This window comes from Dermacentor andersoni, chromosome 9, assembly GCF_023375885.2.
Source record: "Dermacentor andersoni chromosome 9, qqDerAnde1_hic_scaffold, whole genome shotgun sequence".
Taxonomy (NCBI): domain Eukaryota; kingdom Metazoa; phylum Arthropoda; class Arachnida; order Ixodida; family Ixodidae; genus Dermacentor; species Dermacentor andersoni.
Genome location: NC_092822.1, coordinates 31,537,052 through 31,562,787, shown reverse-complemented (window position 1 = coordinate 31,562,787; position 25,736 = coordinate 31,537,052). Strand labels below are relative to the sequence as shown.

The 25,736-nt window shown below is 45.4% G+C and overlaps 1 protein-coding gene across 1 annotated transcript in view; it reads left to right on the top strand.

Annotated features, from left to right (window-relative positions):
• The window catches only part of mfr (ferlin family C2 domain-containing myoferlin misfire), a 375,605-nt gene that overhangs the window by 328,042 nt on the left and 21,827 nt on the right, over nt 1–25,736 (top strand). The window contains exons 31-42 of the mRNA XM_050175214.3: nt 1,178–1,254; nt 2,409–2,546; nt 4,146–4,224; nt 6,327–6,517; nt 7,614–7,748; nt 9,701–9,844; nt 12,763–12,890; nt 15,201–15,371; nt 16,739–16,893; nt 17,882–18,021; nt 20,066–20,154; nt 22,211–22,309. Of these exons, the coding sequence (XP_050031171.2) occupies nt 1,178–1,254; nt 2,409–2,546; nt 4,146–4,224; nt 6,327–6,517; nt 7,614–7,748; nt 9,701–9,844; nt 12,763–12,890; nt 15,201–15,371; nt 16,739–16,893; nt 17,882–18,021; nt 20,066–20,154; nt 22,211–22,309 (1,546 nt within the window). The remainder of the gene's footprint in view (nt 1–1,177; nt 1,255–2,408; nt 2,547–4,145; nt 4,225–6,326; nt 6,518–7,613; nt 7,749–9,700; nt 9,845–12,762; nt 12,891–15,200; nt 15,372–16,738; nt 16,894–17,881; nt 18,022–20,065; nt 20,155–22,210; nt 22,310–25,736) is intronic.

Below are 25,736 nucleotides of genomic sequence, written 5' to 3'. Positions count from 1 at the left end.
CGCGAGGCCAGAACGAGAACGCACGTGATGGCGCGATGTTACAGCAGCGTGTCTTGTGAATACGTGTACAGTCATAGCAGGCGTGTGTGTTCACCATGCCTGTCGTGTCCTGTGATTGCACTTGCGTGAACCAAGTCATGGTGTTCTGTGAATGTATGGGTATTTAACCAAACACAAGGGAATGGTCTTGTGAAAAAAAAAAATGCTCGTGCATACACAGGTGGCGAATGCATTCGATATATCCTAGTGTGTGCTGTGGGTGCATGTGCATTCATAGGACAGGACGGCATGAACCTGTAAGCACGAAGGTCCGCTTTTGGTAGCTATGGTCCTGAGTCTTATTAGCTCAGGGTAAATATCTCTCAATTTTGTGACGCGCGCCGACTTGGCCAATTTATCTTGCTGGTTCTACTGCCTCCGCTCCTCTTTTGCGTTTGTTATGAGCTGTGTGTGAAGAGGTCGCGGCGCTTGCGGGTGGTGCAGAGTTGTACTCCCCTCTGGGGCCACAAATGTGCACAAAACGCTGCATAACATGATTACGTGAAACGATCCAGAACAATTTTTTTTCACTTGTTGAACCAGACGCGCGCCCTAGTGAACCACAGTGGAAGATTTGCTCGACTACATTGAAACTCTCGAATTCCATAAAATATCTGAATTAGCCGGCAGATTAGTTTGCGGAACGAACCGCAAAATATAAAGACCTTTTTTTTTACTTTCCGTGCTTCCTGACGTGTATTAGGCGTTCTTGTGAATACGGTGCTAGCCTGTGTTATTTGAACGGCAGAAGGTGGCTACGCGCACGATATGAGCCACGCCAAAAGCATATGCTCGCGTCGGGACGTATATACACTGCCTCGTTCTTCAACATGACGTTTACAGCATGCCGAATTCCCAAATACTCTCTAATCGTCGACGCATACTCATATCTACGGCTTTCTTTCTTTCTTTCTTTCTTTCTTTCTTTGTGGTATCTAGATTCACATTGAGAAATATTAGAGCCAGTAATCTTTTGTTTAATGATGTTAGTTATAGTCCTCTCATTGCATTTGTGTGCTCTTTGTTGTTTGTGTCCCGTTGGCTAGCCAAAAACTCGTAAGGCCTTCAAAGCGTTTCGCTACTTTGGGAACTCCAAATTGCAAGACCCTGCTTTTTCTCATTTTTTTTTCTCCTTCAGATGAAGGTGTCTTGGTAGACGTCGAGGCTGACTCCAACATATTGTCGACAAAAGAAACGCTCATAACGCTGGACTACGTAAGTTCTCCTTTCCTTCCGGATGTTCACGGAGTGCAAGAAAACTGCTGAACCTGTTTTTATTTAGGTTTGTTAACATTTTTTTATCTCGCTGGGGGAGTTCCGCGCTATGCGAAAGCTTGCGTAAACACCCAAAGATGTATCTGTCTGAGATCGAGTTACCTTTGCAGAAATTGTCGGGAGATAGTAAGAAGGCAGTGTGGATGATAGGCGAAACATCAGTGGCTGAAAGTCTCTATATTACGTTTTATGCATAGCAGGCAACGATAGGCGAGCTCAAAAGCGTTCTTTTATGGCCTGCATTCGCGATCAAATAGCGCCTACCTCCAGCATGACACTGCCACCAGACGTCACATTGTAGTGACGGTGAAGAACCGTACGGTGAAACATCACTTCTGGTGGAGGTGCTGGGTAAGTCTAGTGTGTGGCTCATCAGAAAGAAAGGCCATGTAGCCTGACATAATATAAAGTGTGATATATTTATGTCGCAAAATTGACATAATTATTACACGTAAGGTAGCGCAGAGCTGAACCTATTTTCCGCCGCACGAATGAAGTGACGCAGCTCTGCGGCCAGGGTCTCCTGAACACCACTAGCAGTTGCCACCAGAAGATATAGTACGTCACATATAATAAAACACAAAGGTGTACAGCAATAATTATTTCTATGACTTAAGTTTTTATCCGCAAGTTGTCGTTGCGATATACGAAGTATATGGTTCCTGTAAAGAGCGTCGTAGGTCAAAAATAGCTGAATGCGAAACGCCTGAAGCGAACCGTCTGTACGACTGCACTACTTGCGCAGGGGCCAGGAGCGTTGCCTGCCAAGCGTACTAAACTGAATGTAGTTGAAATTAAGAACCTCGATTTTGCAGGTCACGTATTGCACGGAACAAATATCCGGTTGTCTCTGTTATAACGACAGAATGAATGCTAATTAAAGGGAACAGCACTGCATGGTGGAAGAGAGGATGAACTGGCGTGGCGAAGTCGGGAAGTCTACAGTAACAGGACGAAGATCCCCGATGCAGGGCAGGGGTTACTGGCGATCACTTTGCCCCCTGTAGTGGACGTAAGTTAGCTGATGACGAAACTCCAGTGTGGTGGGTTGGGCGCCATAACGTCTGCCGCGTCTGACTGTTGACTCCTTTCAGGGCTTCAGGAGCAAGAAGGAGATCAAGAGCGAAGCCAACAAGCGGAAGAAGAAGATGGCGACCGAGGACCCCGGACACGACGAAGAGAACCGGGACTGGTGGAGCCGGTACTTCGCCTCGGTAGAGCAGGCCGCCAAGGTGAGTAGACACGCGCTGTTAAGGAGGCTGTGCAAAGGCAAGGGAGTACAGGCTTCGTCATGTCTTTGTGACCTTGCTTTTTTTTCATCAGCGTCCTGTCACTACCGGTTTGTAGTCTAGTGGTGAAATTTCGACTGTTTCCACAATTCACCTGGTACTCTCATTCTGCATAAATAGTTTATTATATCATCGCTGTGGTTAGTCGCTTCGACCGTTGCGAGAAACTGCCTAAATTTGTTGTTGCGATCAAAGCGTTGTTACTTGTTGTCGTTATTCAAACATTTCATTTCGTGCTGTTTGTCAAGTGATATCTGTACTTGTCTACCGTACTTCGTGTTATTATTTTTTCTGTGGTGGGGACTTGTCGAACTGTTCCCACAGCACTTTTCGCACTTTGCCCTCTGTTCTCTGACGTAAATAAATGCTAATAAATTATCATCATAATTAAGGCTCAAAGTAGTAGGTGTCCGGAGCTGCCCAACCTCTGAGTTCCACCAAAACTGTGAGGTTACTTCTCATTGTTTTTATGTAACCAATTATTTCTATGATGAAAAAAAGGCAATATCGTTATCAATTTAATTTTTGAGATTCACAGCGCCAGGTCCGAGCTATTGCTCTCACAGCGTTTCACTTTCGGCGACAGTGCTAACTCATTTTTCATCTTTCCCCTGTGACCCTGATTTTCATATTACAAATAAAGACAGTGACATTACAACCATCATGGTTATTATTAACAGCGCAAGGTTTAAGGAACCACCTGAACTATCGCTGTCGCAGTCTCCTAATTTCGACGAAACAGCTAACTTACTTTTGTGCCTCTTCTAACGTGTTCTTTATTGCGATAGCACTAACTGCCCACTCCAGGGTTGTATTTTGTAAGAGTCCACTTAGTGGACTGTCCATTTTGGCCGCTCTTGACCGGCAAGGGCTGCTTGTCTCCTCCTCTCTCATACAGCTGCACCCAATCAGGAGCGGGGGAAATGGACAGTACACTAGGTGGACTATTACATAATAGCTCCCCCCCTCCCCCCCCCCCCCAGTTGAATTATCCACCTCTCGCGCTCCCAAAAGTGAGGGGGGGAGGGATACCGGGTAGATGAGCGTGAGCCAGGAGAGGGGGAATGGTCACCAGGTTAGCGCGCGTCTCCTCTTCTACTCCGACCGCGGCTGCACATGGCGAGGCTTAGCGCTGCCGCTATTCTTCCCAATCTTAGAGGTTATTTGCGGTGGGTGCAGAAGCTATAGGCAATACAAGAAATTTGATGGCTTCGTGTGCGCTTTGTTCTCGCACGCCATGTTCGCGTTGAAGTGAGAGACAGCACGAATCGGTATTCGCTCGCCGCTGCTGCCGCTCTTCGTCACGTCAGCGTTGTGACAGTGAGCGTCCGCAGTCATTGAATGAGATCTGTTCTTGCTTGCGCTTTGGGCACTTGACACCATGTTTTAAATTTAATTAGTCAGCCAATGTTTACTGCAATTTATACGGCCGCTAAAATTACGACCCTTTCTTCGTGTAGTTGTGTAAGTATTTTGCCATTGCTATCAATGCTTCGGCTTGTGGCCAAAACTGCAAGATTTTTCCCCTATTACCTGCTTCAGGACTCGAGCGATAATAACGGACAACCGGGTAACAACTTGAGGGCTGGCGACGACAACTACGACATGTCCAGCGACGGAGGTAAGCAAAGGAATGTGAACTGCACAAACCATCTCGAGTACAAGAAGATGGCAATACAGGCACTTTCCTCAGAGTTTTTGCTCTGACATGTGCCCCTCAATCAAGAAACGTCAAACCGGGTCACGATCGTCACTGATGGCGCTGACTTCGCCACCCAGCAAGTCAGAGGTCATGTAATGCTTAGGTGATAATGTGCCGGGGAAGGTCGTGTAATGCACACAGCAGATAACCCCTGAATTACTGGAGTTACAACATGCACGCGAAGGGTAACGAACACAGTTGCGGTGAGAGAAAGGGAAGCGAATAAAATATTATTCACAAAATTAATAGGAAACCTTTTTTTTCCTACGAGTAGAGCTTCAGTCAATAGTTGTGTTCCCTAGCGTTGCGCCACGAGCACCCTGGGCGAAAAAATATTAAGCGGTGAGTTTAGGAAATTTTCTTGCGTTAGATGGAGTTCACGGGTACAATTCACGAGCCTTAATCTGCAATCGCTATTTAATAAGCTGATGATAATGTTCATTATTATGATGTTTAAAGGCTGGTGCGAGTAACTCTTTGACGATTATAGATTGTGATTACACTACCGTGACTTGTCGTTCACACGAAATTAAACTCACACGTACTACGCAGTGCTGGCTTCTGGACGCATAATCATGTTGTTTTGTGTATGTGTGTGTATGTTTGTGAGCAGCATACATTCATGAGCAAATTAATATCTTCTGAAGTGAGGGTGAGGTAGCACTCGATTTAGGACATAGTCAAATCTAAGGCCTGGCGTGACGGCCGATCACTACGAACTGTTTTATTGGAAAAGGGCTTTTGTGAGTAAAGATAAACAATTATCTATGGCGACGCGGAAAAGACACTGCAATAAATAAATTGTCTGTGCGTGACTTTATAAATATCATGCCGTCGTTTGATATATCCCGTGCCTTGAAATAACGAAGTTTTCACTAAAACACTGAGAGTCTCTCTGTTTTTATCTAATGCGGCGAGCCTCAAGTCATTCCCCCATCTTCTTTTTATTCTTGATGTCCAAATTAAACAAAAATTATGTACATCCAACTAAAACGTCGGTTTCTGTGTAAGTCGAAGCTTCAGTGAAGTCACTACTTAAATGCTATGAAACTAAATTCGATGCACAAAATTTTCTTTATTACCATTCACGAAACCTGTAAACTCCTGCAATGTCAAGTTACGCTTATGAATCATATCGGTGACAGCTTTATTGTAATGCCAAGTTTATGCTTACGCGCCAAACACCGTTCTCAATCTAAGCCGAGATATGCAAATTGATTTTCATGCGAATATAGCAACTATTATGTGAGTGCCTGTATTACCTATCATGTACACTGTGAGACGTCGACGCAGTGATGTCACCAAGATGAAAAAAGATGTTTGTCGAGAAAAACAAAATTATGAGCTCAGGTGTCACGTTGAGAGAAATGCGACGCTAAATACAGGATCTATAGCCTAATACAAAAAAACACTGGCACGCACATGTTCTTGTGTGAACACGAGGTGCCAGGCGCACTATAACAAAGCGACACAACACACGCTCCTATTCGCTAAAGAAGCAGCACCAGCGGCGGTCATCAAAGTCGAAAAGGGTCACTACAAGAAAGCTTCGCTGTAAAAAAAAAAATCGTGATGCATTTACATATTTGTATATTCTACGTATAACTATCACGTTAACCCAACCGTCGGATTGCTGTGCACCTTCTTCTTGGCACACAATTTTGAAACGTTGAAAAGTGGCGAGTTTCGTTTTTTATTGTTCCTGTTTGTTTTGGTCGATTTTCCTGTACTTCATGACACAGATGTCATTCGTTCATAGTTGAGCATTTCTCGCGATACAGATTAGTCTGGTCCAAAGTGTTGTCTTGACGCGTTGTTGTCAGTGCTTTCCACTGATTTATGTTGAAAGTTTTGTCAACAGGCAATGTAGCAATTATTATGACATGTTGGGTGATGTGTTTGGGAAGTGGGGGGGGGGGGGGAAGGGGGCTGACACTCTGTCAGGCATTAACTGGCTTTATGTCTGCCTCCCATGGAAATTGTTTTGACGCCTAAATGAAGTACTTTGACACGTCGTACAGAGAGTCAGCTCAGTGCCAAAGACATGCGCAAGATGGAGAAGGAGCTGGAACGGCTCGAGTGCAGCCACCAGAAGGACGGGCTGGACAAGAAGAAGAGGACGTTCAAGGGGGCATCGAGCGCCGTCCGCTTTGCGCAGCGGCTGTCGCCCAAGACGCAGAGGGGCCGGATACCCCAGGACGGACTGATCAAGGTACGAGCCGACGTTGCCTGGCCCTCGTCACTTTCGATATTCTCCGACTGTGTCCAGTACGCGACGGGCCTTATCAGATTGCGAACTAGATTAACTCGACCCCTTATGCGTACAGTCGGTAACTAAGCCGAAACAGTTAAAATCTCAGAAGGGCCACTACAGATTGGTTTCGACAGGACCGGATAGGCTCCTTGAAACTAAGCTCCAGATTCAGACAAGTGCACAAATGATGATGATGTTCAGCAATACGGTATGTCGCTACATTGGTGGAATGCTAATCGTAATGACGACGACAGTGATCGTGGGATGTGGGCGCTTGCGGAATTTGTGTTTCTATTCCTTTAAGTATGTAGCAAATGGCGTCCACAAAGAAATTTAGAAGAATGACGATGTCTAGAAGACGTCATGCTTATTCGTTTAGAAGGTGTAATGCAAAGTGGCGTGCGCTTCCAAAATGATTGGGTTTTGAAAACTCCCTTGTCTAAATTAACGCGCCTGCATTGTCAAATTAAGCATAAGGACGCTATACCGACAGCTACTTAGAAAACATGTTGAAAGTGCTAAAGGATACTGTAGCTTAGCGCTAGAAGTGTGAAAATGTTGTGTCTGTGCTTATACGGGGAAAATGTAACCGATTATGCTCTATCTCTTGACTAACGTCAAACGCTGAAATGTGCGCATGCTAAAAAGAGAGAAGTACCCTTGCTCGGTTTTTTCACCTTTTACAGAGGCCTACCGCTGGGATATTGAAAATTACCTACGCCATATTCAGTATGTGAGAAACACTTGGATCAGGTGCCTCGCAACGCTCCAGTAACCTTCTCTACTCGGGCCCCGATCAATGGATTAATAAACAACAAACTGAATCTCCATTTAAGTCCATGCAGAGGCTAGCAGAATGCACATGACTAATAGCAACATGTCGTTTATGCCGCTCGCAGAATTGGCTCCGTTAATTTTCAAGTGGTGTCTTTATTTTTTTGTTTGGACAAAGTGTGTGCAATAATCAATCGCTATCAACATCCTGTATGATTGTGCGCATTCGTTGTGACGCTATCCCGTTGAAATTGCGGTCATCATGCTCTTATGTTTCCAGATCTACCCAACAGAACTCGAGAACGTTCCCGAATTCAATGGCTTCCGTGAGTGGCTGCACACATTCGAACTGTACCGTGGCAAACGAAGTGGAGATGACCTGGATGACCAAAACAGAGTCGTCGGTCTCTTCAAGGTATCTACCCGCGGTGCCAATCATCGATCTCGTATTGTTTGTTAACGCGAAGAGAGTTTGCCTTAGCGCTCCTTCTTGTTCGAAACAGTTCGAAACACGGACAAAACAGGTCCGTGTGGTTTAAAAAAAATTATGCTCCTGCTCAGTGCGTCGTCATGTCTGTATTTATGCGAGCATAAAACTTAAGTAGGGGCGCCACTGAAAGCCACCTAGCGGTGGATTTCATAATCACGGGAGGGAGAAGCCGTGCGGCCGGCCCGCCCGCGAATTAAAGATTGCAGACGTACGAAGCTGCGATTTTCCGTTCGTGCGTTTGTAATAACGTTATTCCTGGGGTGATAGAATACGCAAGAGAAACGCTCTCTGCATCTTGGACCTGTTTCCTATTCGACGGAGATTCGATATGGCCCAGTCCGCGTACGAGCGAGTTTCAATTCCCAGGCGAGCGCGACAGAGCAGGCTATGATAGGCAGTGCATCGTTTCATATGTGTTGCAGCTGACGAGCCCTTTGCTTGCATTATCTAGTTGCCGTAATAGGCACGCTGCACCCATACGATGAATCGGCGCACCCGAAACAGCAACAGCAGCTGTGCATCCGTTTCCGATGTACAGTGCACGGAATTCTTAAACCAGCAGAAAAGCGACACATTTCAAGCTGTTAGTAGCACAATCTTGCTAGCTTCTTTACGAAGGTTTGTAGTCCAAGCGTCGAGTTTTATAACAATACATATCACACAACATTCACTGCGTTACTCGTTATGCGCTCTGACGACGACACAGTGCAGTTATCGCCTGGACCGGACACTTGGTATGCCGGAAAAGAAAATGGCATTGGGAAATCGAATGATTTTTTTTAAGAATACAGCCACAGGCTCAAGAAGAGCTCTAACAAGCGCTCAATGTAACATTCTAGTCCACAGCACCCCCTAAGCTAGGAAAGTCCATGGGATAAGTGAAGAAGTAGAAATATGTATACGCAAGGTTGTAAGCACTTTTTTCTTTTCTTGCACTCAAGCTGGGATTTGTCTATGCTGAGCCACGTGCAGTGTGACAAGAACGATTTACAGCCTTATATTTGCTTGCGAGAGCCTTTTTCCTGCCGTAAGTAGCCGCCTCGGATGCATATGTCACAGGACGCCGATTTTATTTTCGCACCAACCTGCTGTCAGCGCTTTGGAAAGATTGAGGTGTCAACGACAGCCGCAGCTCATTTATGCAAAAGCAAAAGTCTAAACAAAAGTACAAAAGGCAGGCGTCCAACTGCCACCTCGGTCGTATAATTATGCCTCAGTGAGGCAGATGGTAGAGTTTCTCTTCCCGAGTCTGCTCCCTTGGCGAGTGCGGCAAAATTGATTTCTTACCTTCGATCATGAAACGCTGGCGGAATAGATGAGGTGGTACAGATCAGGTGCGAGTGACACACGTGACAGCGGAGGAGCTTTCCCGGATGTTAGCATACACCCCTTTGTGAGTGTTTCGAGTTGCTGGCAACGTTCACGTCTCCATTACCTGCGAGAAACCAACCATGTATAAAAAAAGAACCCCTTTGCACCCCTTTGTGTGAGTTTATTAGCTTATAGGGCTCTCGCTTTAGGTGATTTATACACGTTGTCTAATAAAGTTGAATTGCCATTCTCGCATGAAAAGAGAACGCTCGAGAGACTTTTTACCACTATTAAATTTCGATCCCAACGCATGCGCAGTCCTAGATAGACTCCGGCGATTAACGATAGCATACTTTTACCGCAATAACAGGTTACATTTCTCGGAGCTCAGATAACCATGTCATTTAAGAAGCATCTGTAACCACAAATATGCGTAACACATACGCCACGTTTCTTTCTTTACAATTCATATGCAGCCGCGGGAGCTTTGCAAAGTGTAATCATGGGAAAATCGTCATGTCAAAGTAGATACCTGGTATCTTCTTCTTTACCCTTCCTCTGATAAGGGCTCCCTACAAGTCTACAGGTTCCCGCTGCCCAAGGACATCCAGGACTACACGATAACTGGCGCCGATCCGACGTACGGGCTTTTTCAGGGACTGCCAAGTAACGACCCCATACACGTGCTTATCAGGGTATACGTCGTCAAGGTAAGCGGCTGCTATTATTCTGTAAATTTAACATCTACCGTCACTAGAGAGTCAGAAAATACGAAAACAGTTGTGCTACTTTCGTAGGCTTTACCACGTCTTTATGCTCTTTCAGCTTCTTTCGCCATGGATATAAAACATCGTACGCAGATGAACGGCATGCGCCAGCCGATGTGGATTTACAAATGCAGGATTTCTTGACGTTTTTGGCATATGTAGGCAAGCACAAATAAACAGAGGACATGAGTTGCCGCAGCCGTATGGTTCAGTTACTGGTTCATCATCATGATAATGATTATTCTGATCTTTTACTTGAAAAAAAAAGGATCAATCAGAAATCTATTCAATCATGTGGATTCTTAGCCAACAAGTAGCTGAGATCCATTCAATATATGCACAGTGAAAAAAATGCAAACGGGCTCTAAGGCAGGTGCACTAGGATACTGAACAGCAGCAAAAAGGAAAGTAGAAATAAGAGTTTGCGGGCAATTAGGGGTTATAAAATATATTTGCAGAGGAGCGCGATAGTTGGGAATATATTTATCATCAACCGTAAGACTGTTCCAAATAGACTGCTACAAAGCGAATTAAAGTTCCACTAGCACAGTCTTTTTTTTTTTTTGCATGACAAAAAAAATAATCTATCCAGATAGGATATTTCTTTATTTGTAACTATGGCAACTCATGTCGCATGCATATTTGCGCTTGTTTATATACAGTACATGAGTGGGTGGATGAGGCCTTCAGTTGCGAATTCCGCGATCGTGGTGTACAGGCGCCGATAAAAGTGGTATACGCCACGCAGCAGGAGCCGGAGCAACGGCAAACTGCATCGCAACGCCATCTACAGGCAGCATCTGGGATCGAGACAGCCAATGGGTGCCCTTTATTATGTGCAGGCATGTCGCATGACTCGTGTCAATGTAGATGGCGAAGCGATGCAGTGTGCCGCTGCCCCCGCTCCCGCTGCGTGGAGTGTACCACTTTTGTCGGCGCCTGTACATCGTTCAACCTGTCCGTCATAGCATCTTACGTGCGCTGTTTTATATCTGAAATCGAGCATTATCAACTTGCCAAAGTCGCAGTTTTATTATTCTTTTGAAGCACGGCATACCAAGTCCACCAACCATGCATTTCCGCTCCTTGACCACTCGTGCATGATTCAGTCCAGGGTTATGCAAACCTTAAGAGGAAGCTTTATCTCGGGTGCTCCTATCTAAATACTCGTTAAAGAATAATTCGATTTTCTCGTCAACCACTGCACTAAATTTGACGAGGTTTGTTGCATTTAAAAGGAAAACGTATAGTCTAGTCACTGTTCGTTTCGAATATTTTATTTATGTCTTCAATTCCTTTCTTAGAAATTGGCAAAACGCGCAAATTTTCCGAAAACGAAACTATCAAGTTTACAACTCTGTAAATGAGCAATGAAAAATGATATCACAATTGTGTGAATTGAACCTAATATTGCATCTAAAACGGACAACATTGATATGTTACACATGAATGTCAAAAAATGTAGTAATACGGAAATACAGCCTTTGCAGAACCCTTGTACACAACGTAACGAATTCACGTAAGGTATAAATTGACATATCGAATTTGTCCGCTTTCAATGATGTAATTAGTAAAGGCAAGGCGCAGAAGACCAGGACTCAAGAAGAACACAAACGACAGGACTGGTCTTCTTGAGTCCTAGACTTCTGCGCCTTGCCTTTACCAATTCAAGCATAAACCAACTAGCCCAAGCAAGGGTTTTACTTGAATGATGTAATGAATGCCGTTGACAGAACCGCAATATCTGTTCTTTATGTAGAGCTATAAATTCTTAGACTGCATCTATCTTTTTTTCAAACTTCCGAATTTTTAAAATCTCCTTAAGAAAATTCAGGCACTAAATCGAAATTCCGCTACCAACAGTTACCTGGAATTTAAATTTCTCTCTGAAATGCAACAAACTTCATTAAAATGGCTACAGTGGTTATCCCTGAAAACACGTTTTTACGTTATACATATATTCGAATAGGCCGCGTCGGAGTTGGGCCCGAGCTAAAGCTTCCTCTTAAGTTCTGGCGTCAATCATCTCTGTTTCTTGCGAGTTGCCACAAGAAGAAAGCTGGCGAAGTAAATTTTTGCCTGTATACAATGTCACAAGGCATTCGATACGCAAGCGTTTTGTCGATGAGGGCGCGTATAATACAGGATTTGTCGATTTATTCGTCATGCATCTTTTTTTATGCTAGCACGTTCTTTCTTTTTTCCAACTTTATCCTTCTCTTTATCATGCGCGGTTGTTTTTTAGGAAGTCATCGTTCATTAAGAAAAACTATGATTGCACCTGCGTTTTGATATCACTCAATTTCTAATTTTGTGTTGCTGCCATGGTAAACTGTTTCAATGAAACCTTTTGTACACTTTCTGTTGTACTGACACACCTCCTCTCCTCATCCCCCCCCCTACTTCCTTTTACGGCCGTACGTAATGTGCCCAAGGAACATTGGGGATTTAAATATGAAAAAGAATATGACCTAATTCACCGAGGTAGTCGAATCCATCAATTTTGTTAACGTACGGAGCACGTTAACAAAATCGATCGTTTCTTCTATTTCGGCCAGTACATGCGAGTCCTCGAGCAGTTACCGTTCGCTCAGACAGCTCAACAGAACAAAAGGGTAGATGCGAAAAAATGTATCGAGCTCTGCATTGGGAAGTGCCAAAATGTATGGAGCTCTGTATTGTGAAGTGCCAAAATGCATCGAGCTCTGTGTTGCGAAGTGCCAAAATGCATCGAGCTCTGTGTTGCGAAGTGCCAAAATGCATCGAGCTCTCTATTGCGAACTGCCAAAATGTATCTAGCTCTGTATTGCGAAGTGCCAAACTGTATTGCTAAGTGCCAACACTTGGATTTTCCATCCTAGGCGACAGATCTTCATCCGGCGGACATGAATGGTAAAGCGGATCCCTACATCGTCATAAACCTAGGAAGCAAGAGGAACAGCGACAAGGAAAACTACGTATCAAAGCAACTCAATCCAGTGTTCGGAAAGTGAGTAGGTTTTGTCTCTACGTAAGTGCAAGTTTCAACTCGATATCAATTCGGACTTCTCCGTGCAGACGCGAAATCACGGTGTGGCACCTAAGTAGGGAGTTATAGCATGTCGGTAAAGGTATTAACCTTCACGACATAAAGGCTTACCGGAGGTGTAAACGGCAGCAACAACGTTGATATCTACATCCTATGATGTTTTGTGCAAACACAACACGCTAAAAAAAAAAAATTATTGTTACATAGCATTCTCTTTGAAGAAGAAATAAAGCTGCATGTTAAGGATATGGTCTCTGCCGATACTTTGCAGCGGCAGCTGAGTGCAATATGCTTGGTTAGTGCTATACATCCATAGTTGTGCGTCCTGTCTGCGTAAACTATGTGCAACCAGGTGGTGCCACCAACGCAGAGGCGCACGTAAACGTCATCGTTAACTGGGTGTATCCAATTAGACATGTTGAAAGCTGCATGTTAATGCCTACTCCATTTTTCCTGTCAATTCTTGCGTCTGTTTCGCCATCATGGAGGAAAGAAAAATATAGGAGGAAGCATTACGTCACGCAGCCAGCCTTGGCATAGCGAACGCCCCGTGAAGCCACAGTGGTGGTCCAACACGTGACCTCTTGCGTCGAGATCACGAAGCGAAAATCGAGATTTGCCGAGACGTTTGGTTCCCATTAGCTGCGCTAGGCGAGACTATGACGGTATGCCAGTAGTTTTTATTTGATGCGCGTTTGTTCCGTGACTCGGCCTGCAGAGCGGGAACAATGAAACCTATTGCGCACTTTGACGCGCGATCATGTGTTGGGCCACCAGTTTGGCTTCAATCGCGTTGCGGTGTGCTCCCTCCTATATTTTCCCCTTCCACCATGTTCGCCACCCATCCTATTGCTGTGCTCTGGCCTTCCACAGAAAAGGCTTGCTCCTCGTGGACATTGTCTGAAAGCAATTTGAAACAAACCGTACCAATTAGGCTTTTCCATTTATGTTGGTGCACTCTGCACGCCGACAATATCGTATATGCAGTCGGTCGGAGAAGTTAGCGGGACAGAGGTTCGACGGCAAATTTGACTTTACGCCTAATAAAGGTAGGACACTTCTATAATTCAACCGATCGACGTGTATATCGCACAAGAAACTATATTGACTAAAAACATCGAATTGGATGCGATGTAGCGAGGCTTCGCTCAAATTCAGCATTTTTCTTGAATCCCATGTACCGCACTTTCAGTGATCGGCTCTGTACGTCTTACCAGAATGTTTCCTACTAAAGGAACGCTAAAGAGTAAAATAATTCGAGCTGTGTTAGTAAATTACACTTGAAAATGCAAAAACAAAAGAAATCTTACTGCGAGAAGAGTCTCGTTAAGTCAGAAAAGGCGCAGAATCGAAAGAAACCGCCTTGAAGGTTTTGCACCAGCTCGCAATGACGTCATGGATTTTGACGGCGCTGTTTGGGCTCAACTTCTTATTTTCTTTTCTTAAATTGTAGCGTTGTACGTGCAAAAACCACGATTTGATTATGAGGCACGCCGTAGAGGGAGACCCCGTAATTTGGACCAACAGGGTTTCTTTACCGCGCACCTAAATCTAAGTACACGTGTGTTGCCTCATATTGCCCCCCATCGAAATGCGGCTGACGTGCGATCCAATCCCGTGATCTTAACTTCTTATCTCTCAAGATGATCTACACTGTATGCTAGTAGAGCCAAAGACTATACTTGGCAAGTTTCAAAAACTTTTTACACCATACCGGTCTAAATACGCAAAAAATAACCCTTAACTCCGTGACGTCACGCTGCCGTCTCAGTGCTAAGTGCGGCGACAAATTAAAAAAAAGAAAATGGAACTCTGACCTTTGCATTCTTTAAGTGTCAACCAGGCTGTTACTGCGAAACAATCACAAATAAATTCTGGGTTCTCACGTGGAGAAAAATCGATCTGATGCACGCCGTACTGCGAGATTTGGGATTAATTTTGGCCACGTGGACCACCTTTACCGCGCACCGAATGCACGTCACAAACGATCGATTTTGCAGACCACCCCCCAGTGGCACGAGGCCGGGATCGAACGCCCAACCTCGCGCTCTGCAGCGCAACTCCATAGCCACTCAGCTACCTCTGCGTGGGACCACAAGATTCACAAAAAAAATAAAGGTTCTAAATAGCATTTCATCAGGCTAAAGCGAATTCGCGTCACTTTTTAAGTGTCCCTTTAACGAAGGAATAATCTGAAACAAACTTCGCAAAGCGCGTGCGGTGTTTCGAGGAAGTCCCGATGGAATCGAACGCGTGTGACCGACCGCGCAGGTGCTTCGAGATGGAGGCCACCTTCCCGCAGGACTCGCTACTGAACGTGCAGATCTACGACTGGGACTTGCTGGGCAGCGACGACCTCATCGGTGAGACGAAGATCGACCTCGAGAACCGTTTCTACAGCCGCCACCGGGCCACCTGCGGGATACCGCGGAAATACGAGACGTGAGAGAGATTGTCTTTCGTTGATCGATTGATTGATTGATTGACTGGCTGATTGATTGATTGATTGTCCGATTGATTGATTGTCCGATTGATTGATTGTCCGATTGATTGATTGATTGATTGATTGATTGATTGATTGATTGATTGATTGATTGATTGATTGATTGATTGATTGATTGATTGATTGATTGATTGATTGATTGATTGTGGTACAGAATATGTTGGCGCACGTGCGCCAACAGCTCTTTCACAAGCCTATAGGGTGTGGGTGTAAGGATGATGCGAGTTCATGTGAATCATAAAGGCCGTAATTAAGTTTCCCATCACACCCGGGACTGTGCGACGTCACTTCGTGCACTGCAGGCGTTCCGCCGTGCCTCCGTGACTTTGTTGTAACCAGAGCGTCACGGAAGGCAAAAAGCGCACAAGGAGACGAGTACGCTTTCATCTTCGGTGACACGCTGGTCGCAGTAACGCGGAAGCAACACTCCCAAGGCTACAAGTTACTGCCCCCTCGACTACTGGTTTCTGTTATAAATGGAACGTCTGTTTCCAGCCTCCGGAAGTCGCAGAGAGGCGCTGGTTGTATTCTACAGACTTCTCCACGACCAGGTGCAGGTCACGGCCACGATCTATTGCTGAATATTCAGTTCTAAACCCATTTTATTGTTGAAGTTCCGTAACATCAGGTGTTGCTCGCATGTTGCGAATAACTTATGGTGTAATATTTAAGTATTGGAGCAAACGCGGGTAGTTGGCATTGGAGTGCAAGATCCATAGGCCGAAATGGAGTTCCTCGGATTGTGTGATGCATAAAGAGCGGATAAGCGAGTTAACAGATTGGGCGCCAATGGAAGAGAACCGTTCCTGAGGTCTGCAGAGGATTGGGGGCTGAGATGAGGTGAGGACAAGGTTGTGCTGGACAACGCAGGATAGGGGTGCGTGAAGGTCCCTCGTCCTTTGACCTACAGTGATCGTAAATAGGCCAAAGATCATGAGTATTTATTTATTTATTTATTTATTTATTTATTTATTTATTTACAGGAATTCTACAGGCCTGAAAATTGCCCTAAAAATGACGGTGATAATGACTATCATGATTCGTTGGCGAAGGTCGTGCTTCTATTCTCGTAGCCCATACCTGGTTGTCTCATTCATGCAGCATATTAAGCGCAAGAGAGCGGAAAAAACGGCATGGCTATCTTGCAAATTTAAAATATTTATACCCTTAATGATGTTTTTATTACATAAACCACATCCTTACACCTCTAAGGGTGCGAAGGTGTCACTGATGGACCGATTTGCACCCTTATTGAACCGTGAGGGCGTAAATGGCTTTACAATGCACTCGCGGGCCCCTCTTGCAGGTACGGCCCGAACCAGTGGCGGGACCCCCTGAGGCCAAGTCAGGTGCTGGCCAAACTGTGCCGAGACACCAAGTTGGACGGTCCGCATTTCACCCCGAACCGCGTTAAAGTGGGCACCAAGACGTTCGTCTTTCGCTCGGACTACGAGGACGAAGGTGAGTTTGCCTCACTCTTGACCTCTGTCCCAAAATGCGGAACGTAGATGGAACATGTTTAAAAAAACATGTTCCACTTACTAAACCGAACCCCATCTGGAAGGAATGTCCGTGGGGGTAGCCTGTTTTCTTAGTGTAGCTTATCACTACTACTACTTGCGCATCATTCTTATAGGAGTCGTTTAGGGAATTGAAAAGAGAGCGAAAACGCTAAAACGGGTAAAAAGACTCTTTGTCGCACGTGCCCAAGATGTTCACATTTGTTTTGCCGCCTCCGCCACCGCTTTCGCCAAATCAACTTACTGAGAGCACATTCATTTATTCTTATTCAATAATACCTCAAGGATTGCAGAAAGATATTAGATGAGGAGTTGTCGAAAAAAATATATGATGCCCGCATGGTGGCACTGTCCACCACGCTGTTTCCAGCTATGTGTTCATTAATCGATCCAGAGGTCGGCGTTACTGCGTGCAAATTCGCTCGAACTGATTTTAAAGACGAATATAAAAGACTAACAAATGGTTTTAATTAACCTCCTGCTTTCTGGAGATGCCCAACGAACAGATGAAGAAGTGGACGCCTCGAAAACGGTGGTCGTGAATTAAACCAGCTTTGGCAAAAGTATGAGAAGTTACGACACGCGGCAAGGCTTTGCTTCTGCACCTTCTGAAAATTCCGAGCTCTTCGGCAGTATTAATCCAGATATCGCTTCTGAGGAAAGTGTTCTTGTAGATACTACAAGTTTTATCGTACACCATGGAGTAATTTTAGATCGCATCGATTAGTATCGGCGTCGAGTATCGGCTGGCGCTTTCGGAGCCATGTTCAATATGTCAATGCCAGCGCTGCTTCAGGCAATGCGGAACTATCTTTAGCTTTCGCCAAGGTGAAAAATTCGGTCAGCGACTGATCCGGCTTGCCGCGTAAGTAAACGTACGCATGCGTAAACCTCTGCGCTGATTCTGGTTGCGCGCAAACCGAACGCAGGTGGCAAGCTGACGGACGAACACCAAAGCCTGGCGGTTCTCAACCGCTGGGAAGACGTGCCCAAAGTGGGCTGTCCTCTTGTGCCGGAACACGTGGAGACCAGGGCACTCTACCATCCGGACAAGCCGGGCATCGAGCAGGTATATAGGGAGCGCTACGCAACGTAGACAGTGGCGGGAAGTACCAGGGTTGCTTGGACGATACGGTAAATCATGGCACAAGCTGGCATCACCGTGTCACAACACGTTTTTTTAAATAACAGCGCTGGAACAAATAAACGAGAATTTCCAAAAGATCCCATTTGCGTGTCAAGGCGAGCCGACTGTCCTGAAGGAACGCCAGCGTCACAGCCGTTTAATCTTCCAATCAGGTCGTTTTCGCCGTATCCTGCAAGAGTGGAATTCATTACCGGAATGTAGGGTCAATGGGTCATCTTCTTTGCGTGCTCTGCTGCAACAGTATGTATATATAGTTGCACTCATTGTATATATATATTATATATAAAGCAGTTACCGATGTTGGCTAAACGACGTTGTTCACATGCCGCTCCCTTGGCAATAGATCGGCTAAATAAGCCGAACTCATTTAGGCTCACTCGCAAATTATATTTTTTTTTGCTTAGAGTTCATTCGGACTCAACCTCACCAGAATTGTATTCAGCCGAATTCAGGCGGACTCAGACTCACTCTAGTTCTACTCAGTCGGGCTCATTTCGACTAACTCACTAGGATAAGACCCAGGCAGGTCTACTTGGCCTAGAGACTTGGACAAATCAGGCTTGCTCTTGAATTAAAGACATAAAGGATTAAAATACATTTAGGCCGGATTATTATATAGCACACGCAGAGGGATTAAAAACGCTAAGCATTTAGAGAAAGGTAGGCACGGGAATGTTACACGCACAAGGAAGTTTCTTTATTACCTGTGCACCACGATGTCTCGTAAGAAGCAAACAAATATGACGCGTGATCATCGCAGTGCTTAAATTATTTTTTCTAAGGACAAAACGTGCTAAACGGATGTTTAACAAATGTGGAACTTCTTACTTGTGCGTTTGTGCAAGAATGAGTGCGTCTCTTTGCTACATTTTCCTCCATAGTGGCCGCGTTAATCTAATTATACAGCTTATATTAATGCATCAGCAAATAATTTGGGTGTGTGTTAGATGAGCGTGTTTGTTTGCACAATCCTGGTTGGTGTTAGCCTGATTTGAAAATGCATCAGCTAAGTCGCCCTTACCAGCCTGCACTATTCAGTGATCGATGCGCAAGAATTCACTCAAGGTCCGTGCATGATCGTGCATGGTACGAACACGGTCCCGCCATCGAGCAAGGCTTGAGTGCGCCTTACGTAGCGTGTTACTGCTTTATCTTTCTTCGTAAGTGCGTTGAAATTATGGTTGATCTACTGACTCGAAGGCACGGCATACATTCCGACCTTAGTAGCCCTGTGGGTCACGGTGCCTCCACACGGAGATTCAAGATAGTTTGGAACACTCCAACTTGTAACAACTATCCTGAAAGTAGCGCTCGATGTAAACGTAGCCCTCTAGCAAAATAATAAGCCACTTTAGTATGAATAGTAATGCAAAAGAAATGTATCTTAAGACGTACACTACCAGGTTTGACGAGAAGTTCGACGTGTTACTCTGTATCACTACTGTTGGTTATACGGTTCTTTCCTGAACCAGAAGGCCCTGCAACTCGTAACCTAGCGCGCCAACTCGTAACAAATAGTTGAGCAGTTGTGCGGATGTAACTCACCGCCTACCGCACCAAATGTTCTTAATGGCTTGGCAATTATGCTGACTGGCATTATGCGACTTGAATAATAATGCTACGGGGCCAAAATATTTTCTCCAAACTTTGAGTCACGTATCCGGAATAGTATTAAATTCGGAGGCCTTCAGTACAATTAATAATAAGTCGTGAACGGAGGGCGTTCGTTCTTTAACAGTCAGTTGTATGTGATCAACACTGACCGAACAAGGAATGTCACTGTTTCCAGAGTTTCGACAGCTACAAAGAAGTCCCCTTGTCGAAACGCTGGCTTCGGCGACAGTCCTTGCTAGGACCACCGCTTATCACTTGGGAAATTCCACCTTCTTCATGTCCGCTTCTTTCTCTCTTGATCATGCACGACGTTTTTGAAAGTAATCTGTTTGGGATAACGCGTGGAACGCAGGGAAAGCTGGAAATGTGGGTGGACATGTTCCCCATGGACATGCCGCTTCCGGGACCGCACGTGGACATTTCGCCGAGGAAACCCAAGAGGTCAGTGCTGTTAACAATGTGAAAGCGTGCCAATGTTCTACGCCCTTGCCTTCATATATAGCGTAGGCCCGGGTTATATAAATATAGCCTTATGAATAAAACAAGCAGCGGCAATGTCTTTTCTATCGTTATATCTATAACGTAGAGAGTTATGCTTAACAGCACGTTGAGTCGAATGTTTTAAAAACCACGGTAGCTTTTACGAGCAGTTTAAAACTGATTTTGTTTTGTTCCTTGCTTCCTATTACAGCGAGAAAAAATATTGAGCTCGCGTTCTCTTTCCAGAAGCTCTTCATAAAACTGCCTCTTTAAACGGTTTTCACGACTTTAACAGCCTCGTTAAGCGGCTTTCAGATGTCGCGTAGTAATGACGCTTAACAAGCTCTAACTGTGAACCTGTGCCCAGCAACGCTAGTAACGCTCAGTACAATGATAGCGGCGAGCACAATCGTTGGTCGTCGAAATCTGATCTGCGGATCAGACGCGTTGGCTATTAACACATGGCTGAATGAACCTTCCAGTGTAGTCGTTGTTGGTCGCGGAAGTTCTAGAATGTACACCAGTATTCGCGTCGCGCACAGAGATTTGATTACGCAAGGCTAGGCGGCAACAGAGGCAGCAGATAAAACCATGGATAACATTTGAGAAGCTTCCGACACAGAAAGGCGCGTCTTGCGCTAAGCGATAACCTTAAACTTTTGTTAGCCGATGAAATGCGGTAAAACGCGGTGAAGTCCGGTCACCGGTAAAAAGAAAACAAAGCAAGCATGGATGTCAATAGATTATGTAAAGAAACAGGCTTACACTTTCGTAGCGTCTTTCGTTTTTAGTTGAAATATTTTGGTTTTTGTTCTGGCTCCAGCACTGCCTCCTAGAAGTCACATTGTCAAACCTCTTTCTTTTTTCTTTTGCTACACCTAAAACTTTGATTATTCTCTATCCCCAGCATTTTGAGCGGAGCAGCTTAGCGCACATTCAGCTGGTGCATGCGTAACTAAACAGAGGAAAGCCGCTGTAAACGAAATGACCGGCGAAGTCGTGATAAGAAGACCTTTTCAGTTATCAACGCTACACCGCTGCATAACGTTGTCACATGAGCTATCAACAGAGGTCGAAAAACGGGAGCTTTAGCCTCGACTTTCGACAGAGAAACTTTGTCTCCTTCAAAGCCCTAGTGATGACAAGTCCTATTGAGAACCGGTTTACAGGTACAGAAGCGGATTGAAGAAAGGGAACCCTGATGTCGAAACATGATGCTACTCTTGTTCACCCACTGCTGATGTCAACATGTCAAGCTGTCACTTAGACTTGTTGTAATTCTAAAACTGTTCAGCCTTAACGTAATACCACCCAGCAGTGACGGTAAACATTGTTTAGATACGTATTAGTGTGCATCGCATTGATCGCCTAAGCAGTTATCATAGAGGTATCTCGATATCCAAATAACAGGACGGATTCCTTGCAACATCACGGCTGCTTGTAAAATCACACTTCAGGGTAACAGTACGGCTGCTTGTGACGTAGTTTGTTTTAACATCGCAGTACTGTTAATGTCGCACTGGGAGCCTCTCAAAGGAAAATAGCGCCTATAACGAATTTGCCAGCTTGCAGGAGGAACAATGGTGCGCAATTGTGACGTTTAAGCGAAGCCCAAGCTTGAGCATTGCTCATGTAAACAGTTGTTCGGTTTTATCTCACGGGAGGCTACATCATGCCAAACAATACATTGCAGTAGGGATGTTTAGTGCAGTCACTAATCGGGGGCTGTCCTGTCTGTGTCCTTCTGATCTACATAATGTTTTTTATATACGAAATCGGCCGACTGCCGTACTGTTAATTACTTCCACTATCGCACGAAGTCTGAATTAAGAACAGATGACTGCGCCGTTCAAAGTTTCCAATTCTTACAATTGGCCTTAACAGTGCGGGTCTGGGGCTTAGACCCTGTGGGCCCCTTCTCGCCATGTGTGTATGTTCTTGTGTGTGCGTGCGTGTGTGCGTGCGTCACCGACCTCTGAGCACTTCTCGTCAGTAAACTTGCTCTTTTTCCTTGCAGCTACGAATTACGCATCATCATCTGGAACACAGACGACGTGGTACTCGAAGATGACGCGTTCTTCACCGGCGAGAAAATGAGCGACATTTACGTGAAAGGGTGAGCACAAAGTGTACCGCAAGAGCGGACTTCTTGTTACTCACGCCTGCGTCAGGTGGCGGATACTTCGAATTTTATCTCTGTTTTCCCTAAATGTGCTCGCGCCGAAATTCACTGACGCATCATTTGCTTCTGCTAATAACAAAGGGATACAAATGGACCACTCTAAATCAGTTTATGCTAATAAACTAGTATTTTACACTCCACTGTCATTAATGTTGCGTCAGAAGGTTCATTGCCACAACGAAAAATAAATGACAAACTTCCATTTTATTTAATCACGAGCCTAAACACCAGCGCTGGTACGTACGTCACAGTAACGTCACGCGTATCATAGTTAACTTTGCTATTGGGGCCGTAGAGGCTCAGAAAAGCTTACTGAACCTCGCTGACTTGAGTCTTTGGATCTCTTTGAATGAAATGCGGTTCAGCGTTACCAATCGAAAAAATTATACTAGGCCTGATAAAATGCCCACACACTAGAACTTCAGCTGTCGTGACAACCGCTGTGGGACGAATTTGCGCTGACTGCCTCCGTGTGTGACACCTCTGACATATCGACATGTGAAATCTCTTACTGCCAAAGCACGCAACGTCCGCAGGAAGACGCTAGTCGAGGTATCCTCGATGGTGCGCCGATTTTTCCCTAGAGATGCGTACCCAGTCGTGTTGCGCTCGGATTCCTTACTAGTACTCTGTCATTTGTTCTGCCGGCTTCACGCGTCTTTTGGCTTGCTTTTCGCGGATAACGCGCACTCGTCGCATGATGTCCTTGGAAGCTAGAGCACGTAACTTTGCGTCTACAATCCAACGCCCCGTCACCTTTTGTCGTGCATCGAAATCACCTCATGTCTCCAGATAAAATGTGCATATATTGCGATAGTGGGAGATCTCCGTAGAATGTTGACTAGATTCACACAACACACAATTCTCCGATACTTTCATAGTGCTGCTATGGAGAACTGAAGACGTCCGTTTAGAGCACGAAAATGGCCAGATTTGTTTAGCGCATTCTCATTACTGCTCTCTCTTCCTCGGTGATTCGCGAACTCGCTTTTCTCCAAGTTCTCCAACTCGATGAACTGGAACTTTAATAGGCGTTCCAGCTTGATGATAGACGCTGCATTACTGCCATCACTTGTCGCCCGTATGGCGAAAGACTGGTGGTATCGTACCACTAGGTTGTTTGGTAAAGCCCGCAGCAACAGGTCACACAGCATAGGGGAAAAGGACGTCTTGCTCACCCCAAGTGTCTCCATTCCTCGGCCCTTGACGGCGACCTGGTCCTACAGCTTCCGCACAGCTGTCGCGTCGTTTGACGGGACCGAAGGCAACATAGGAAGCCTGGTGAGGTAATCCTGTTCGAGTCTCGTTCTATCCCCGAAGAGCTTCTCGAGTATGTCGACGGCGTCCCTGTAGCAAGCTTCTGTGGTTGGCAGTCCCACAATTGCTGAGGCTATGTCGCCTCTTAGGAAGAACCTGTAGTATGTGTATCGATATGGCTATGGAAACGCCACGCATAGTCAAGACTTCCAATGGGCAGCGCGAACACTTTGAGCTGCGACGGGAACAGCAACGTTAATATGCACGACGGCGTTGCGCTTACGCTAGGCAGGACGCATTGATTCCTGCCCTAAGGAAGCCGCACATATTTAGGACTTCTGAAGAGCTGCGCGAATATGATGAGCAATGAAAGGTACAGCAGCGTCAATATGAATGAAAGCGCCTTGGTCAGACTCGGCAGGACCCAGTGCAAGGCTACGACACATTGGTCTATCGCATCAGGTCGCACTACAGCCTCACTGCCCCCAAAAATTGGCTGAGGTTTAACTCTTCTAAACCTAGCTATCACGAGCGAAATGTCTGTTTGGCTTGGTTTTGCAAAGGCTACGCACACAGTGTTTCATTACAGTCAGGCCACAGTCTTTCCCACATGTTACCCACGCTGCCGAACGGGTTTTCCTTGAAGACGCGGTGAAACCTGGCCATCGCAGTCGAGTTTGCTGCCAGTCGAAGGGTGCCGCTCGTCAAACTTTCGTCGTGGGTGCCGTTGCTTGTATGCGCGGCTTCGTCTCCTCCTTCTTGTTGTTCGTGTTGCTGAACGACGCCGGCGGTTGCTGTAACTTCTATCTTGTCCGCGCTTGGTACTATTCTCTATACCGTGATAACCTGGCCTCCCTTTGCTCCGGTACTTCAGCGGACAACTTTGCCTTTGCTTGAGATTTCGCAGCCTGCCGTCTAGCTACGTCTACTGCGTGATTGGATTCAGCATATCGCTTGCGCTGAAGCGCACGCAAAGACAGCTCAGCCGGCGCGCCATCCATGGCGAGACAGAGCGACCAAGCCAACCAAGCGCCGGCGAAGCAGCCGTTAAAGGCGCGTTTGCTCTCCGACACTATCGTCGCGTAGGCCGGCGTAGCTCGAACGTACAGTAATATAGTAAACGTAAAGAGTGGACACTCCCGCAGGCGCCTACGTCCGGCTTTTGTTCTCAGCGGACCTAGCGAAATCGGCGAAACGCACCAGCCTTCATGGTGGTCGCCGCAAGCCGCCAAATCTAGGAGGCCATGATTTCAGTTTCGTCTATTTCATTATATTTTGTGACCCATAACGTCGCATAAATCGTGTGATTTCATGCAGATGCTTGTGCAGCTGTTTATATTGTGCGACGACGAGCGCGCAAAGGTGTTTCACTTTAGGTTAGTATTATTTAAATTCATGTTTGGTTAAGATACGTTCGCGGGCTAGTTGGTTAGAATCCTACGTCCTTGTTCAGTCGCGTTTATACACTCTATCATTAAATTCATATTTGCTGTTCCAAGCTGTAACTTAGCGCAACAACCATGCCAACTGTTGAGGAAGAACTTTATCACTTGTGATATTGTACTTCTAGTAACTCACACCAAAAGGACTGTCGTAAATGAATGTGCCACGTTCCTTCAATATATATCAACTTGCTGCACAGCGAAGAACACTAAAATAGCAAACAAGAATTTATTGCAGCAAGGTTGTGGAAAAGGTGGCAGACATGAAAATGGGAAGAAACTGAGAAATGCAAGTAATAGAGAACAGCCGAAAATTAATGGCGCGATGGCAGTAATCTTACACAAGCAAACACTTACCAGACGTGTTGCAACTATCCAGATAATGAAATAAAGAGGATTGAGAAAAAGGTTTTAGAAGGAAAAAATATGACATATTCATTTTGTAAGGAGGGTGAATTAAGGTAGCAAAATCATGTCAATGGTTGCGCGCCCAAAATAAATTGGCTACGCAAATAATTGGGCGCCCACTAACATCCTCATCTCGAATGTGTAATCGAATGCGTTCGTCATTAAACAGCTGCGAGATATTGGCATCTCAGTTAATTAAGCACTTTGTGTTGGGGGTCTTCACCTGCTGTCTTCGAAGCCTTGCAATCGTCTTC